Source organism: Xenopus laevis, chromosome 1L, assembly GCF_017654675.1.
Source record: "Xenopus laevis strain J_2021 chromosome 1L, Xenopus_laevis_v10.1, whole genome shotgun sequence".
NCBI lineage: Eukaryota > Metazoa > Chordata > Amphibia > Anura > Pipidae > Xenopus > Xenopus laevis.
In genome coordinates this window covers 147,281,743-147,300,755 of record NC_054371.1, presented here as the reverse complement: position 1 = coordinate 147,300,755, position 19,013 = coordinate 147,281,743, and the positions used below count along the sequence as shown (strand labels likewise).

General features: G+C 38.0%; 1 protein-coding gene across 9 annotated transcripts in view; it reads left to right on the top strand.

The window, feature by feature from the left end:
- cdc14b.L (cell division cycle 14B L homeolog) overlaps positions 1-19,013 on the top strand; it is a 59,777-nt gene that overhangs the window by 37,491 nt on the left and 3,273 nt on the right. For 5 of the 9 annotated variants that reach the window (XM_041564591.1, XM_018259225.2, XM_018259215.2 and 2 more), the window contains 11 exons: positions 1,702-1,777; positions 2,138-2,230; positions 3,260-3,336; positions 3,993-4,059; positions 4,886-4,948; positions 5,037-5,124; positions 5,582-5,812; positions 8,614-8,752; positions 10,682-10,844; positions 11,038-11,141; positions 16,403-16,510. In XM_041564591.1, the coding sequence (XP_041420525.1) occupies positions 1,702-1,777; positions 2,138-2,230; positions 3,260-3,336; positions 3,993-4,059; positions 4,886-4,948; positions 5,037-5,124; positions 5,582-5,812; positions 8,614-8,752; positions 10,682-10,844; positions 11,038-11,141; positions 16,403-16,510 (1,209 nt within the window). Of the gene's footprint in view, positions 1-1,701; positions 1,778-2,137; positions 2,231-3,259; positions 3,337-3,992; positions 4,060-4,885; positions 4,949-5,036; positions 5,125-5,581; positions 5,813-8,613; positions 8,753-10,681; positions 10,845-11,037; positions 11,142-13,214; positions 13,357-16,402; positions 16,511-19,013 lie in introns of those variants that run through there. The other 4 variants (XM_041564598.1, XM_018259221.2, XM_041564615.1 and 1 more) reach the window with 2 other exon arrangements.

Sequence of the window (19,013 nt, the reverse complement as noted above, 5' to 3'; positions counted from 1 at the left end):
TAATTTATTTCTGTCTGAAAAGGCAAAAGAGAAGGCCAGTTCTTTCCAATTATTCACACCATGTACAGTGGAACCTTAATTTTACATCCCCTTATGTTAAGTTTTCCGTCATTTTACATTGTTGTTTTGTGGTCCCACATATATATTATGCATAATACATTTCCCTGATTTTACATTTTCCTGGATTTTACACCATTTTTTTTCTGGTCCCTTGAAAAATGTAAAATGGGGTTCTACTGTAATTAGATTCTCTGCGATAGACTGTTTAATTGTGTCCAAAAGCACAGGCAGCACATAAAGGAAAATATTTAATCTGGCATCCCAAAATGTTCATGGTGCGCTTTAACATGACTATTTCACCATGCTTTAGAAAATGGTTCAAACGAGGTGCCTAAATTCTGGTCTACAATGTTTACCCAAGCTTAAGAAGTGTAAGTTGTTGGCCAATATGTAGGTTGATATATGAGGTACATGTTAATTGAAGTAAAAGGGTTAATGCCATTGTTGGGCAGAATCACATTCAAATGAGTGCATGTAACTGTATAGGTGAGTAGGCCTTTGTTTGTTACAGTGCTGTCACTGTTACTATGGGAGGGGAGGAAAGTGACAGTGACTAATGATAAAAGCATTGCATAAGGGCAAAAACAGGGAGTAGCTGATGCATTTGGATATGGACTGCATATTAGAGGTTCCTGTACAGGACAAAGCAGGGACACGTCTATGAGCCCAGCTATTGGTCCGGAAGCCTATCAGAAGGGCCCCACACATGGGCCAATAAGCTTCTGACTCTCCCACAGTCTGTGGGCAGCGTTTCAGTCCTGTATGGCCAACTTACATTTTACCTGCAACTTTCTTGCTTTGTTTGCTTGGACAAAAAATTGCTGTTTTGAGAAGGGCAGTTTTAGTAGCTCAAGGCACAAAATGTCCATGTGATTAATATATTGATAATGGATTAAGTACAGTGGGTCTCTTGTCTCTGTCTGCTGAACACAACTTTTTTTGTTATAACGGATTTAAATTTGAGGCATTGGATTATGTTCTTATTTCTATTATGCAGAAGCCAAAAATAAACCATTTTCCCTCGCCAATATCAAAATATATGCAGGTCAAATACATTTCCATTTTTACAAAACAGGGTCTTTGTCACACTCCCTTAAGTATGTTGACAAACAATTCATGTTTTGTTTAAAGGTTGTTTGCCATTAGCTGTTCCTTATCTGGAATATTCCATTTTTACTGGCAACATTTTGTTCTCTGTTTGAGAATTGCCAGCATTCTTTGTTAAAGCTCTCACTATCTGCATACTTCCATTTATAGTAAAAACTTAACAAGGTAATCATAACCTTCATCTCTTTGGGTCCACAACATCCAGGTCATGCTATACAACTGACATTACAACATGGCAAATAGAACAAGAATGCATTTATTTAACAGTGATGTTAGAACAGTATGCTATGAAGGAATGCGTTTCTCCAGGAAGTACACTTAATACTGAATTTAATTGTGTTTAAAAAATAAATGTCCATTTAACAATCTAACATCTTATCCTGTGTATTTATTTACTGGTTCCAGGCAACAGTCCTTCATCTCTGGCATTAATAATCGACTATTTTAATGACAACCAGCATGGTTGTTTTTATTTATACATTTTTTTTGCAACACAAAATATATAAACTTTCTAATTTTTCTCCCCAAAAATAGCTTCTATGCAGATTTCGGACCGCTTAACCTGGCCATGCTATACCGATACTGCATGAAGTTAAACAAAAAAATCAAGGTGAGTGAAAGATTGCTGTACAGCAGTCCAAGCTAGGGAACAAGTCCTGTAGGAGGTCTCAACTGTACCCGCAATTTATTCCCTCTTATACAATTCACAAAGCCACTGCTTGACTTCTGTCTATAGGTTAGACCGGTTAGGGCCGCCATAGGTTAAGGGATCCTTGGGGTAAAATAATTGAGTTGCTTAAATAAAATATGTATGTTTACAGTTTCCATCCAGTCATACTGTGATTATGATTTTAGCTTTTACTATTGATGAGCCAATAAGAAATGAAGTGCTGCTGGCTAACCTGTTCCTATTTATATGCAACTGAATGTTTATAGTCCCCAGATAATTGAGTTCCTACTCTTTCTGTAGTCCTTTTTGATGACTAAGAAGAAGATTGTTCATTACACCTGTGGCGATGATAAGAAACAAGCCAATGCTGCATTTTTAGTGGGAAGCTTTGCTGTAAGTATGAGAGCCACATTCTGCCCTGGTTTTGCAAGCACTTAAATGTCGTTAACTTAATGCAGTTTATCCTGTTCGAAAACTGGACTGTTCAAATTGTTTAAACTATAGGGTTAAATATTAAAGTGTAATTTTGTACACGTACAGCAGAATTGCTTTTCTGCTTATTTTCACATATATATGCTCGGATCATACCATATTTCTTAGCTAAATTATTAACCATTGGTTATAATAAAATGCAGACACATTTTGTTCAGAAGTACATCAGCAGTTAGGCAACTCCCACCCTCAAATATAAATGTTCTGCTGTGCACTTTGTATGTTCTTCAACATTTTCCTTCATCTGTTGAGCTGTCAACAGATTTTTCCAGTATTTACCTGTGTGTACAAAAGCTTAAGGTATGAGTGAGCAAATATGCATCACAGCTAAAAGACATTATTCTAGGTTGGTGCTCACAACAGCGTCAGCCATGTGTTGTATATGGTTTTATTATTTTGGATCTCAGATCCCACATACCAGAGTCTATCTATCTTTATTTAGCCCTGACAATGGGTGCGTGGTGGGGCTTCACATATGTAGCTCTTTGCAATCCTCTTATTTGTGGCTGTTTGAATTAAGGGTGTAAAATATTCCTGCATCAATACGTAAGTACAAGCTGCTTCATTCTGTGTAATGGCATAGATGGCAACTTGGCCAAAAGAAGTTGGAAACCAGTATCTGCACTGTTACTGGCAGACCATTGTGCTAGAAAGCAGATGATTGGGTCTTGAACCTACCTTTTGAATAAAGGTGTGATTTAGAACTATAACTGAATTTGGAATAAATAATTGTAGCTTTTAATTTGAAGGTGTCCCATATTGTACCATGATGTACGAAATCAGCCAATTTTAATGCTCTATAAAACAGCCAGTGAGTCGCATGGGTGCTCCTCCAGCAACTTTTCAGGAGGACAAATAGTGTATGTGTATTTAGATCAGGGAGCATTGCAAATGCTGGTGCGTTTCACATTGTAAATCTCTCTTTTTCAGATAATCTATCTAAACAAGCAGCCTTTAGAGCTGTATCGGCTATTGCAAGCTGGGAGCACAAACTACCTTCCTTTTAGGTAAGTTACAAAAATAACAACTGTTATTTTACGGTTGTTTTTTTTTTTTACATTTGTTTTTTCTTAACAATGCTGGAAGTTAAGATGGGTATCTTTAGTGGTTGTGCTTGCTAGAGGTTTTAAATTGGCTTTAAGGTAAATTAATTATATTTACATATTTTATTAAAGGAACAGTAACACCAAAAAAATTTTTTTTTTAAGTAAAGAAAATATCATGTACTGTTGCCCTGCACTGGTAAAACTGATATGTTTACTTCAGAAACACTATAATAGTTCATATAAACAAGCTGCTGTGTAGCAATGGCAGAAATTGGGGAAAAAAGGCTATATGGCAAGGTTAAATAGTGGATAACACCATTATGTTCTACAGAGCTTATCTGCTGTGTAACCTGAGCCTTTTCTCCTTTGAATGGCTGCTCCCATTGCTACACAGCAACTTATTTATATTAACAGTATTGTTTCTGAAGCAAACACACCAGTTTTACCAGTGCAGGGCAACACTGCATTATAATTTTATTACTTTAAAACACTTAATTTTTTTGATGTTACTGTTCCTTCAAGTCCTCTGCCTATGAAATAACAACACCCTCATACTGTGAACCTGCCAGAAGCTTCCATACTGAATGATAATGCATTATTGTCGTGCTGCATTACAGGGATGCTTCATTTGGAACCTGCAGTTTTCACTTAACCCTTCTTGACTGCTTTAATGCTCTGCACAAGGTGAGTTGTCAAAATGAACATACAATTTAATAGAAGTTTGTGACTGGGACATCAACTGTATTTTGTCTCAGTGCTGGCTACACAAATTTCCTTTCACCCTCCAAAAACACAAACACATAATAACTGGCTCCTGATCAATTTACTCTACCATGTGTATTTGTGATAGGGACCTTAGATTGTAGACGCCAATGGGGCAAAACAAATGCACATGTGTAAACTCTGTAACAAGCTACGAATAAATAGTGGATAACAGATAACAACACCATTTATGTTCTATAGAGCTTATCTGCTATCTGCTGTGTAACCTGGGCCTTTTCGCCTTTGAATGACTGCCCCCCATTGCTACACTGCAGCTTATTTATATAAACAATAGTAGTGTTTCTAAAGCAAACACGGCAGTTTTACCAGTGCATGGCAACACTGCATTATATTTTTATTACTTTAAAACACTGTCATTTTTTGTTACTGTTCCTTTAAATTTGACAAAAGATCCGCTTCTAAATACTTGTTACTGATTGCTGCTGTGCGCTTTCCAAATGTAACTGCAAGTTGAAACAGTATCTGTCTCTGTCTGTTTCCATTCTCTGCACCATTGAAACAAAGTATCAGAAGCAATCTGCTTAACAGATCTGGAGTACACCTGTCTTTCAGAACCAGAAAACGGCATGGGATAAATGAACACTGCCGTGTAAAGTTGCTTGTTTCTTTATGCAAAAACAGCTTTGGGTAGAGATCCTCCTATATGATTATTTTGTTACAGCAGCTATTTTATATGTATTAGTCCTAAGTTCTTTACTAATTAACTTGTTTTTTCTCTAAATTTTAGGCTTTACAGTATAATTTCTTTGATTTCAAAACATTTGATGTGGAGGAGTACCAACATTATGAGGTAATGCTAAAACTGAGGTGAAGTTTTGTCAAGTCATTTGAAAGTAGCTCTCTGCAACAACATTAATCTTACCTTTTCCCTTTCATAGAGGGCTGAAAATGGTGATTTCAACTGGATTGTCCCAGAGAAATTCTTAGCTTTCAGTGGGCCTCATCAAAAGAGTAAAATAGAAAGTGGTATGTAGTAACATTCGGTGTTTTTTTTCTTTCTTTAATAATATAACAGATTTATATTTGTGGAGTGATTGCCTGTTTAGACAGTGCTGCTGTTGCTCATGTTAACCTGTCACTGCCAACCTGCTTTCTCATGTCTCACAGGGAGTGTAGTTTACACAGCAGGTCCAGTTTTGTAGCAGTTTCCCGGGCTGCAAATCTGCTCTCTTCAAAGTCAATAAATAAAGCAAATGTCTTTTTTATAAGTAAAATCTCCTCTTCCTTCGTGGTGTAACCGTTGAACTAATTTGTAATACCTATGCCCACTATTGGCTTCCCGTTGCAGGGCTGCTGTGCTAAATGTGCACAAATTGATAATAAAGGAGATGCATTTAGAGCGGAGTTTTCCAACAGTGCAGTGACAGCTTTCAATGTGAATTAAAAAAAAAAAACGAACCCATTGTTCATCATCTTGTTTCAGGTTACCCACACCATGCTCCAGAAGCCTATTTCCCTTACTTCAGGAAACACAATATTACTACTATCGTTCGCCTTAACAAGAAAATGTATGAAGCAAAAAGGTTTACTGATGCCAATTTCGAACATCATGATCTATTCTTTGTTGATGGAAGTACTCCAAGTGATGCTATTGTCAAAAAATTCCTTAACATTTGTGAGAATGCCGAAGGAGCCATCGCGGTACACTGCAAAGGTTTGTAAGAATTTGCCCATATGGACTCTTGGTGGTGTTAGAGCCTAAGGTTAAAAGTCTGTAGCCATTTAAGGGTGAAGGAATGGTCCAATGGGCACCCACCCCCAAAGACTGTAACGACTTACCAGATGCCCAGTAGAACCAAAAGCCTGGCTTTTAAATTTCCTGTGCATGCAAACCTGTACAAAGAGTGGATTGCTCCACACTTTAAACTTCAGCGTCGGATGGGTCCACATCCGTAGTTTGGCTCTTATAGTTGGTTAACTTTTTTAGTATGATGTACAGAGGGATATTCTGAGACCATTTGCAATTGGTTTTTATTTGTGGGTTTTGAGTTATTTAGTTTTGTATTCATCAGCTCACCAGTTTGCAGATTCAAGAATCTGGTTGCTAGGGTCCAAAGTAACCTAGCAGCCATGCATTAATTTGAATGAGAGGCTGAAATATCATTAGGGGAAGGTCTGAATAGAAAGAGCAGTAGTAGAAGTGTCACAATAAGAATACATTTGTAGCCTTACAGAGCATTTTTTTAGATGGTCGGTGACCCCCATTTGAAGGCTGGAAAGAGTCAGAAGAAGAAGGCAAATAATTCAAATACGATAAATAAATAATAAACCAATTCTTCATTACTAAAAATTAACTTACCGTAAAGGCTAGTTAAGAGTTATACTTTATTGAAAGGCTTACATCTGCTAACATCAGTGCTATTTAATTTCCTCTGGTTTAATCCCTTTTGTTGTTTAAACGCCGCATTGTATAAAAACGCTGACTTCAGTTAAAAAAAATAAAAAAAAATATATAAACTCACCTCTCCCTCTGCAAGAACAAGACCGAGTAGCATGCGCAGTACATAGAAGTCTTGGGCAGCACATGTGCATAGTTACAATTCATGAGCGTGCTTTGAGAGGGATCACTCCCATACACTGAAGCAGCAAGCAAGTTGTAATGTTCGCGCATGCGCAAATCACTCCATATTGATGATGTAACTGAAAAGAAAATGGCAACTGCGAAGGGGCGTTAATAGTGATAAATAGCAGAAGGCAGTACAGGAGAAAAGGAACAGAATAGAAGTTTATTTTACCAATCAGGTACAGCCTTCTATTAGATACTGGGAACTTGAGGCACAGCTTTTCCTCTAAAGGAGAACCACCTTTAAAAGTGGTGTTGACTTGGTTTCAGCCAGTAACCATAACATAAGTTAGTCGTTCTGTTGAATGCAAGCCCTTAAAGAAGGAAAGGCATCCTGCACTTATGGGTTCCAAATGTTAGGCACACCCAAGTGATTGTATTGACTTAGTTGAAACCCCGGGCCGGTGTTCCTATCAGCAGAAAACTGCACCAGCTCGGGGGTTATTCCAGCGAGCAACACTGTGCGCTTCTCTCTAGGAGCACCGGCCCAGGGTTTCAGGAAAGTAAATACATTCACTTGGCGTTGCCTAACCTTTGGCACCCCCAAGTGGTAAACGACTAACCAAATGACTGGATCAGTACTGTCTGTGTCATTTTCCAGAGCGCATAGCTCCAGAAAATGCCCTCCAATATTGAAATAATTGACTTAGTCTGCGTGTTTTTAGCTCTTGCGCTTTCAATTTGATTCCCCTGTGGTGGCTTTCTTTGTTTCACTGCACGGGAATGCAGCACTTGAAGTGTTTGTTCACCTTTAAAGGGGAAGGAAACCTAGTTGGTGCAAAAACCCTCCCCTCCCGTGTGTTGCCCACCCTCCCTCCTCCCCCCTGGCCTACCCGTCCCGCTGGGCAAATGCCCCTAACTTGTTACCCTTCTGCGCAGGTCCAGTCCAGGGAGTTCAAAGACGACATCTTCTTCCACGCGATCGTCTTCCTGCTATGAACGGCGCATGCGCAGTAGGAGCATTTTGCCGGTACGATCTACTGCGCATGCGCCAAAAGTACATCGTGACTTTTGCGCATGCGCAGTAGATCCGTACCGGCAAAATGCTCCTACTGCGCATGCGCCAAAACGCCGTTCAAAGCAGGAAGAAGATGTCGTCTGTGAACTCCCTGGACTGGACCTGCGCAGAAGGGTAAGTAACAAGTTAGGGGCATTTGCCCAGCGGGACGGGTAGGCCAGGGGGGAGGAGGGAGGGTGGACAACACACGGGAGGGGGGGAGGGTTTTTGCGCCAACTAGGTTTCCTTCCCCTTTAACTTTTATTATGATAGTGATATTATGTGAAAATTTGCAACTGGCCTTTATTTTTTGTTTATTTTTTTTAATTAATTGTGTTGCTTTTAGTTTACAATTATTTTATTTTTTTTGTCCCTGATGAGCAGAATGCTGAGTTTCATTAAAAGCAGCTGTTCTAATTGATACAATATTTGCTGATACTGCAGGGATGCTGTTGAAAAATGTATCAACTAAATGTTGCAAAGTTTCAACAATTCAGAATCTGCACATGGATTACTGAGGTACCAGACTCAAACACCAGTGACGGGGACTTTAAACTTAGATTTTGGGAAAAACTGAAAAAATAAAAGATGTAAAGTAATTGAGAAAAATATTTTTCTGGTGAACCATCTGAAAACAATTGAACTGAAAAAGCTGTTTGGAAGGCGAACAATCCTTTTAAGACCAATTTAGTTAGTAAAAAAAAAATAGGACGATCTATAAAATCCTTAAAATGAATTATCCCTTTAATAGACCTTAGTGCTTGCTATGGGGACTGTACCCGCGGCAGCTCCCTAAATGCCAAAAGTGGATTAAATTTATTAAATATCTGCAAACTGCTTTAATTGCTTTTTTATGTTTCAAAAAGAAAACTTAAACTGTTATTTGTATTTTCAGCTGGTCTGGGTCGGACTGGTACACTAATAGGGTGTTACATGATGAAGCATTACAGAATGACCGCAGCAGAAACCATTGCATGGATCCGCATATGCAGGCCTGGCTCTGTCATTGGCCCTCAGCAGCAGTTTATGGTGGAGTAAGTAGATTGAGGCCCTGTGATCGTATCATTGTGCATGGGGATCACCGTGCTTGCATATTCTTCTTTTACCACTATTTTTCTGTGAAAAATGTTTGTTTTAGTCCTTCCATTGGTATAGTGTGTTTGTGAGCTTGCCTCATTTATTTTTATTTTTTTTGCCCCGGCTTTCATTTAAAGGGGAACTTTTTTTTTTAATTTGCATAATGTAAGGAATTGTAATTGTATGTATCTTTACAATATACATCAGTTACAAATTTCTAATGGCTTTAAATCGTGTTGCTATTAAAAGCCGTGTATGTCTGGCTATTTAAACCCTTTGCACTGCTGGTTCTGACTCCTGTATGTATATTTATATAGACCATATGAAGGAGGTTCCTTCCCCATAGCGGATCCAATCTGACTAATCCATGTAGCAGAATACAGCTGAGGAAAGTTGAATTTTGCTGCATTCTTAATGGAGTCAGAACAAGTAGTGAATGCAGAGAACAGAAAGTGATGTATTGATATGTTTACAAATGCAGTTACATATGTAAATAACTAAAACCACCAAAATGTTTTAAAAGGCTCATAAAACCGCAATCCCTCCCCACCAACACAAAGGATAGCAGAGTCTATTTTTTCAATCATAGGTCCCTGCTGAGTGATGTGCACTGTAAGGCTACTCCTAATGGGGTGTCATGCTAGGGAACATGCATGTACACAATGGGCAGGTGTCCCAGGTCACTCAGTATGTGCATGTACATTGCCCAGTTCCATGTTGGGCATATTGTGCGAGACGGGACACTCGCAGATTATGGACAATTTAAGGCAAACCGCACTTACACTCCAGCTTGCTTTTATATTTTGTGTGCATGTCTTCAATCCTGTTCACAAAGTCTCCATACTGGTGTACTCCCAATGACCGCATTCCCAAATGGCTTCTTTAAAAACCTGCCTTTAATGATAACATTTCTGGGCAGCAAAAAGTATGCACCATTTCCAATGACATTCCACTCTTTATCAAGCGTGTGTGTATCTCTCACCTCCCAGAGTAGACCACTGTTGTTGTGTCAGGTGCTCAACCTGAAGACCCTATCCTGTCCTAGGGTCACATCTTGAGCACTTTTTGCAAATCTAACAGTGTGCTGCTGGTGATTTTTCGATGTATGCACATATATACAAAACCGGATCTTGACCTGCACTAGGCCTCCCACTGTGAAGGGCAAAACACTCAACTGGGGCCTATTCCTAAAAAAAAAATACTATTGTTTCACCCATCCAGATTGTGGGCTTTGTTAGTCTGCATCTCCACTGTGAAAAACATTTTTGTGACTAGGGATCGGCGAATTTTTTCGCCTTGTTTCGCTGTGGAAATGACGCCCATAGACTTTAACGGGCGTCGGCAACATTTTGGCAAAACAAAGCGGGTCAAATTCGCGCATACCGATTTGTGACCCTAAAAAAAAAAATGTAAATTGTAATGTTGCTTAGATTAAAATTGTATATCCTTAGGAGAAAAATTGTGTGTGGGTGGGCATCACTTTTAATTTTTGTAACAAGCCAAAACATAGCTGTATTTTCCCTATTTGAATCGTTGCCAGCAAATGTGCAGTGTTCGGAGGTTTCACTCTGGTTTTAGGAATCTTCTCACCTTCCCATTCCCCTTCTTGTTAAGCTAGCCATAGATGCAAAGATCTGATCGTTTCCATCCTTGAATGATCGGACTTATCAGACTTCCGCATCTCCCGACCTGCCACTAACCTTTCAGATCAAATAAAGTAGTAAAAGAACAGATCAGCCGATGTTCTGCCTCTACAGCAATCGTTCGACAGTTATGTCTCCACCGAAGATGGGCAATACATGCAGAGATATGATCGGCAGCCGACCATTTTCTAACCTGTCCGATCGACGCATTAAGATATTTTTTTTTCCCTTTATCTTTGACAGTAAGCAGCAGGGCCTATGGAATGAAGGGGATATTTACCGGAAAAAGTTACAAGAGCAGGAAAATGGAAATCGATGTGCAGTCACGTTTATTCTCTCTGGTGTGGATGACATTTCTATTAATGATGATGAGAGCAAGACATGTGGGAAAGAAGATCTTGGACTGGTAATTATGTTTTGGGCATATGTTTAGTTATTCTGTGTCTCAATCTGGGCAGTAGAGAACCTGCTACACTTGCTCTTACCCCTTACTGCTCCTTCAGCTTTGCTTTTTGGCAATGATCGCATTGCATCTGTAACAGCCACAAATGATGCATTGTATAAAGCTTTAAAATGTAATTTTGTAAATTTTTTTACAGTATAGCGATGATGACAATGAATCCATCCATGTGACTCAAGGGGACAAGCTCCGTGCTCTAAAGTGTAAACGTCAAACAAGAGTATCAGGGGCAGCACCATTATCGTAAGTTGGAGCTGTTTTATTTTTTTGCAGCTTTTTACATTTTTATTTAACATTTTGAAGTTCTTGCTACAGTGTTATCAATATGGTCAAAATTTGTTTCTTTAATCTGTAGTACTATGCACCTTTTTTACTTCTTAGTTTGACTATTTTTTTATTTTTTTTATTTTGGTACTTGTGGCCTCAATGAATTATGAAATGGTTTGGCACATCACTGAAGAAATTTCCATGAGTTTTGGGCTGCTAAGAATAAGAAAAAATGGTCACATGAACTGTGTTTGTATGTGGTTAAAAACTGGTCTTATAGTTGTCTGTGGTGGTAGGCTGGATATGTATAATATAAATTATTCCTTTAAAGGATGTCAACCCCAAAAATAATTTTTTGCGTAATAAAAGAAAACACAATTCTAAGCAACTTCATTACAAATGTTATATGACTTTCAAGTTATTTGTATATGTATTGCTATTGAAAACAGTGTTTGCCTGTCCCTTTCTATTCTCTGCCCTGATGGCTCAGACTGTTGATACAATGTTGTAAAAGTCTTAGTTCCCCAGCAAAGACAGGTCTGTTAATCGGCTGCTTGTCTTACATTGTATCAACAGTCTGAGTCATTAGGGCAGAGAATAGAAAGGGACAAACATTTTTAAATAGCAATATATATATATATACAAATAACTTAAAAACCATAGACAAATTGTAATTAATGTGTATTGCAAAGTTGCTTAGAATTGTTTTCTTTTATTAGGCAAAAAAATATTTTTGGGGTTGCTTATGTTTTAAAATCCGTCATTTGGGGTCTCGGTCAATATTATATATTAACATCATTCTGTTCTATGAAGCACTGCTGTTGGCAAGGGGGTGGACTTGTGCTGTCAACGTTTTCTACCAAGCTTAAACATGCTATTCCCTGTACTGGAATTGTAGCCCTAGTTTGGTTTCTTTTTATTTTATTCTATATGTTTCTGTAGTAAGCCGTTATTTTATAATTGTACTTTTGCTTTTGATGTTCTCAGTTTGACCCCTGTTTCCTCTTTGCTTATGTGTCTGTAAAATGTATCTATAGCTTGTCATTAAAATGATTGCATGGTGTCTAGGCTACGACCCTAGCATCCAGGGACCAAAGTGTAAATGTCAGACCGGAGAGTCAGAACATCATTTGAATTACATAATTGCAAAAATGAAAAGTATGTGCAGATCATGCAATTTTCACTGTTCTCAACATAGGAAGTGTTAGCTGTGAATATACTCTTAAGTTTATTTAGTTATGGCCAATAAATGAATACCAATTATAAGTTCATTTGCAAATATATTTTCAAATATCATTTCCAAATTACACTAACTAAGGACGCTACTGGCTATAACAGATTTGTTAATGCAGTAATAAATCCATAATAATTACTTGGGAGTGGTGGTTAATTAGGTACAGAAAAAACTGCACTGCTAATGTGTGTTCTAGACCATGTTATCATACACAACATACCCCGAAAAAGCTTTTATAAGAATCAATGTAGAGTTTGGATAAAGTTGAGTGCAACCGTCTTCTTGGGCCATCTTTCACCTCTCCATGGCATATGTTGTTGCAAACAGATTACTGAGCTTATATTGTGAGCACTGTACCCAGTTCAGTTTCTTTAATCAGAGCAGTGACCCTGCTGTCTCACGACGAGCCTAGTTATTACGGTGTTTGCTGTTCTGTTTTTAATATTCTATAAAAATTATTTTTATAAGTGCCATGTATATAAAGCTTATTTACACTGTACATCACAATAACCGTAATCATCCAGTACAAAGCATTAACTGTAGTATTTATAAAGATGTTTTCCTTTATGAAATGAACCCATTGGTAACAAACACCATTTAATAACTACCTGTAATTTGTACTTGTTTTTCATTGTAATGTGGTGTAATCTATCAGAGTTCATTCATTCAAGAAGCAATTCCCTGCTTTCTTTTTCTACATTTGCTTTTGGCAGATCCTTTTTTCTGACCTTGCATGAGGGCCTTAACCAGCATGCATGTTGGAATATGATTGGCTCTGCTTCTACATTTGCATTTTTATCTTCTCCCCTTTTTAGATTGGCCCTAGCAATGCTGCTTTCTTCATTATGTGCCATTGTCACCTGGTGGATTGTTTGTGGTTCCCCTGTGCCCTTCGTACTATACTTTCTAGATTATTTAAGAACATAGTAGCCTTCAGGAGCATGGCACAAAGCCAGTGTAAGTCCCCCCCCCACTGTGTTTCTCTTTTCTGGGTGGATTTTATTTTGGGGAAGGGTTGCATTTGCTGTCTTTGCTTTCTTTCCCTTTGCTCCCTCTCCTAGTAATAATGTGGTGCTTTCATTGTATTGTGAGTTTTGTTTCTTTTTTGAGTGATATGGCAACCTTGATGTAAAAGCTTGAGACTTTTTTTTTTTTCTTTAACCACCCACCCAATGCTGAAAAAACATTTAGAAAGCAAGATAAAATGTGATTGCCTCTAGCAAGAAGCACATTTTTGTCTCACAAACTACTGTTGATCTTTCAGGTCATTTAAAAATAACTTACATATTGGTCTTTAATTCCTATCCTCCCTGTATGTTTTCTCATCCTCTCTGCATTTGATACATTTCAGTCTCTAGTGTATGATGGGGAAGTGATACATATTATTTCGGCTTTTTTAAGTTTTAAAGGAATTGTTCAGTGTAAAAATAAAAACTGGGTAAAAAGATAGGCTGTACAAAATAAAAAATGTTTCTAATATAGTTAGTTAGCCAAAAATGTAATGTATAAAGGCTGGAGTGATTTTATGTATAACATGTCAGCCAGATCACTACTTCCTGCTTTTCAGCTCTCTTGGTTTACACTGACTGGTTACCCTGGTTACCAGGCAGTAACCAATCAGAGACTTGAGGGGGGGCCACATGGGTCATTTCTGTTGCTTTTGAATCTGAACTGAATGCTGAGGGTCAATTACAAACTCACTGAACAGAAATGTACCATGTGGCCCCCCTTCAAGTCGCTGACTAACTCAGAGTTATAGAGCTGAAAAGCAGGAAGTTGGATTCTGGCTGTTTTATTAGACATCTGTTCACTCCAGCCTTTATATATTACATTTTTGTCTAACTAACTATATTAGAAACATTTTTTATTTTGCACAGCCTATCTATTTACACAGTTTTTATTTTTATACTGAACTATTCCTTTAATACACTGTGGTCTTTAGTCACACTGTTTGAAAGAAATGGCTATTTGAACATTTTAATCGGCAAGAAGAGATATACAACATATTTTCTTCTTACAGAGAGTTCAGTACGGCTTTTGGGCCTTCGTATATTGTCAACCTATTTCATAAAAATATATGTAACAATTCTTTTTGTGGCTCATAAGTATTTTGGGAAGGAAAACTCTGTCTGTAGGCATTACAGTAGCATTATATTATCCTTGTCAGGAATAAGCAACTCCAAAAAAAAAAGTAAAATACACATTGAGAATATGCTAATACACCTTACAAAATAAAATGCTCATCTGGAGCATTTGCCTTTTCTTCTGTTTAGATCATTTGTTTTTTCTACTTATGCCTTTTTATATATGGTCCCCTAACAAAGGCACTTTTTTAATGTTTACATGCTATGAAGTTTTGGGACTATATTTAATTATACAACCCCCAAATTGCAGGTGATTGCTTATGGTGCCACCTTATAATGACATTATGCCAGTAAGGTGCCTAACTTAGAAGGGGTTCTCCTTTTGAAACGAGTTTTGGAAAATTCTTCTTTCTGAAGGATACTTACCCTAGAGTCCAGCGGTCACCAAAACACTGTGCTGTTTATTCACAATAGAAGAACAATCTATCCAAGTGTCATAGGTATATTTAACAAAGTGTCATGTTAAGTCCTGTTGAATAAATTCTCACCATTTTCTTCAATACAAGTGGAACTACACATTTTTGTCTACACAGCACTGGGTGAAAGGTACCAGGATTTTCACTTGTGCCTTTGTTTGTTTTTGTTTTTTGCTGTGGATAAACGTACCTGAAAAGTGGGCAGCCTTTAATTGTTATTGGCAATGATGCTGTTGATCACTTACTGTATCACCCTACAAAAGCTGTTGTGTAGAGCGTGTACAGCTCTGTTACTGATTATGTGAATGCATTAGAAGTCTTGGCTTTCTATTAGGGATGCACCGAATCTTAATTTGCATATGCAAATTAGGGACAGGGAGGGAAATTGCGTGACTTTTTGTCACAAAATGAAGTAAAAAAGGTTTTCCCCTTCCCACCCCTAAATTTCAGTCAGATATTTTATAATTCTAACATCATTTATGAATCTCCATTCACCTGATTTCCAATAAGATTCAGCTCCTCTTTCTCCCCAAAAAACTATTTCCCTGTAATGGGGTTTCTAATTCAGGGAGCTGTATATAACCAGAGTCCAAAAGGGAGTCAATCCCTGCATTATTTTATCATCTGTGATGGAGTATGGCGATAAAGTTAAAGGCAAGGAAACCGATATATGCCTGTTATAAAATGACATTGAATGCTCGGGACCTGGGGTTTGCCATATAAGGTCTGATGTTCCAAAATAGAAATCTGCTAAAAAATAATTTAAATATGAAACCAGTTAAATTGGTTTCAATAAAGATTAATTATATCCTAGTTTGGTTCAAGTACAAGGTACTGTTTTATTATTACAGAGAAAAAGGAAATCATTTTCAAAAATGTGAATTATTTGATTAATATGGAGTCTGAGAGAGAGCCTTCCCGTAATTCAGAGCTTTCTGGATAGCAGGTTTCCGGATAACCGATCCCATACCTGTATCTAATGCCCTAAAACTACTCCCCTTTTAAGTGCAGAGAAAAAAATTCTTTGGGAGTAGTATTCCTTTATGGAATCACAGTTGAACTTTACTATAAATGAAATAGAGAATTTTTATGGATGGAGAAGATTGTATGTTTTAATCTTTTATTATTTTTAATGGCTGCCTAACATGTTAATGGTGAATTTTTTTTTTTTTTTTTTTTTTTTTTTGAGAAATGTTTATTTGGGCAAAATACTTTGTCAAAAAGCCTGGAAATGCCCTTCAATGCTGCTTTCATGCAACCCTAATAGAGTGAAATGGAAGTTGGTTTTGGGTCATTTTGATGCCATGATTTTTCACACAGTGGGCCGAACCCGTCTAATATGCCATTTTCCCTATTAAGAGTTGTGTCCCGCTGCATGCTCAGGTGTTTGCATAGCAGTGATTAACAGTGGCCACATTATGTCCTATTTCCTACTCTTTCCAGAGTAATTCTGCAATCCCGCCTGCAGCCCCCCCAGTCAGGTTTATCTGGCAATCCATGCATTGCAAAAAGAGCCACCAGGTCTTCTGCAGGATGCAGCACTTTGAGAGGGTAAGATTTATTCCTCCTTTTGCCTGAAGCCTTTATGGGAGACACTGAGATGTTTTTATAGGAACGCACAGGGGCACATATAACTGAGTATTCCTCAAAGACTATTTTTGTAGGAGGTAACCTTACAACTGCAGGCACATTTCTGGAATTTTTGCAAAAAAACCCCCCCCCCCGGGGGGAAATGCCCCATACTCCATATTTACCCCTTGGCACAGATTCTTCCAGCGGAGTTTCACGCATCCATCTTCCGCGTCCTCTGTAAGCTGACTGGGAAAACGGTATTTCTGCGCATGCGCAGTTGGAGCAGTTTGCTGGTATGCACATGCACAGAATTACACAGAAATTGACCATCTCTCCGTCAGTTTACCGGGGATGCGGAAGATGGATGCGTGCAACTCTGCTGGAAGAATCTGCACCGAGGGGCGAGTATGGAGCATTTCCCCGGAGGGGAGAGGGGTCTACGTGGGGTGGGGTTTAAGGGTTTTTTTTTTTTTTTTTTTTTTTTTTTGCAAAAGGGTTTCTTTCTACTTTTATAGTGCAAATTGGTCCCAGGTCTGTTCCAATTCTATAGTCTTCGGTGCAACATGGCATACACACTAAGCTTTGCAGCTGGAGATTGGAGAGCAGTTTCCTGGTGGTGAATCTGGCGTAATACACATTGATAGCATACCTCCCAACTTTCCTGTTTTTCGCAGGACAGTCCCGATTTTTGACTGGTCAGCCCACAGTCCAGGTTTGTGTTACTGAAATGTCCCGACTTTCTCTTTGATCTCCTGCACTGAACAGCCAGAAAAAAATACAAAGTTTCTAACTTAATTTGGCTTTGGCTTAATTTGGGAGCATTTAGAGCTTAAAGGGCAATTCACCTTCATTAGCAAAACCGTTATAACAGATATAAAAACCACAGAAATGCATTCAAACTTTCATAACCTGCCAAATTTTGTAAAATGGACATGGTAATTAGGGGGTGTGGTCAAAACATTTTTTCCCACTCCTCTGCAAAATCTTTTTGGCCTTCTTTCTATTTCAAAAATGTTGGGAGGTATGTGATAGTGTTGGGGAGTTCTCAGCAGATTCACTGATAGTTCCCACTTCAGATGCAAAGACTCATTGTGATATGTTCTTGTGCATCAGAGAGGGAATCTAGCGTCTTGATTTGTGGCCGCATTCTAGTCATTTACAGCTATTCGCCTAGGGCTAAATGCTGCCAGAGAACACGGCACCCCTATATTTGTGCAGCAGTTGCTTTCAAACTTGAATGGTTCTTGAGTCAATACTCTTTATTACATTATATACAGATGCATTTTTGTCCATGGTTTTTCATTTGTGTTTTTGATGTAGTGAAGTGTAGTTCAATTACACCTGGAATGAAAAGAGAACCAGAAAGCTGCCAATTCAAAAGGGATCATGCAATTATCTACCAGTTTTACCTTGCTTTTAGAGATAACTGTAGAATGATGTAGAGTGATTATATGCCATTTGTTTTCATTTGTGGTTTTTGTTATTTAGCTTTTCATTCAGCAGCTCTCCAGTTTGCTATCTGGTTGCTAGGGTCCATATTAACCTAGCAACCATGCATTGCTTTGAATAAGAGACAGTAATGAATAGAGGACCTGAGTAATAAAAAGTAGTAACCATAAATTTAGAGCATTTGTTTTTAGATGGGGGGGGGATATTCAAAAACTATAAAAAATGAATAAAGACCAATTGAAACATTGTTTAGAATTGGCAGTTATATTACATACTAAAAGTTAACTTCAAGGTGAACCACCGCTTTAAGGCAAAGCTTATTGTACACGTAGACACCACAGTTTTGTTTTTTTTTTTTTAATGTGTGTATTTTTATTTTTTATGTATATTTTTATTTGTAAAGCGCTCCTTGAGGGCAAAGCACTGTACAACAAAACAATAAATTCGTAGTAACAAACAAGGGGTCATTGGAATAAAAAGTAACAAGTGTATTATTAGAAATACAATTCACATAAATATAAAAAATATAATTACAATACAGATTAAGTGCTCAGTGTCAAGGAAACAAAAGGCTAGAGGATAATATGCTGATAATCCTTTTTCGAAATGGGTTTAACGTTCCCTTTCAAAATGAAAAGCGTTGACTACATGTCAAAGAGCCTGGAAATGTCCTCCATTGCCCCTCTAAGATGAACTACATGTTTGGGGGGTGGATTAGCTATTGGTTCTAGCAAGTGTCCCTTCCCCTTTGCTTTTAAATGTTGTGCCTCTCCCCGGCCATACCATCACATGCAGATTTGGGACAAAAAAGGGCTGAGTAGGACAAACCAATACTCCAGAGTCTAATTATTGTATGCATTTCTTATGCAGAATTATTATTTACCATTAAAGAAGGTAAGAATCCTGACAACTGCTTACTTTTTATTTTGGTAGAAAGATTGTATTTATTTATCATGGGAAATGTCTAGTGATGTGCGAATTTATTCGCCAGGTGCAAATTTGCGGCAAATTAAATTCACGAAACCGCAGTGAA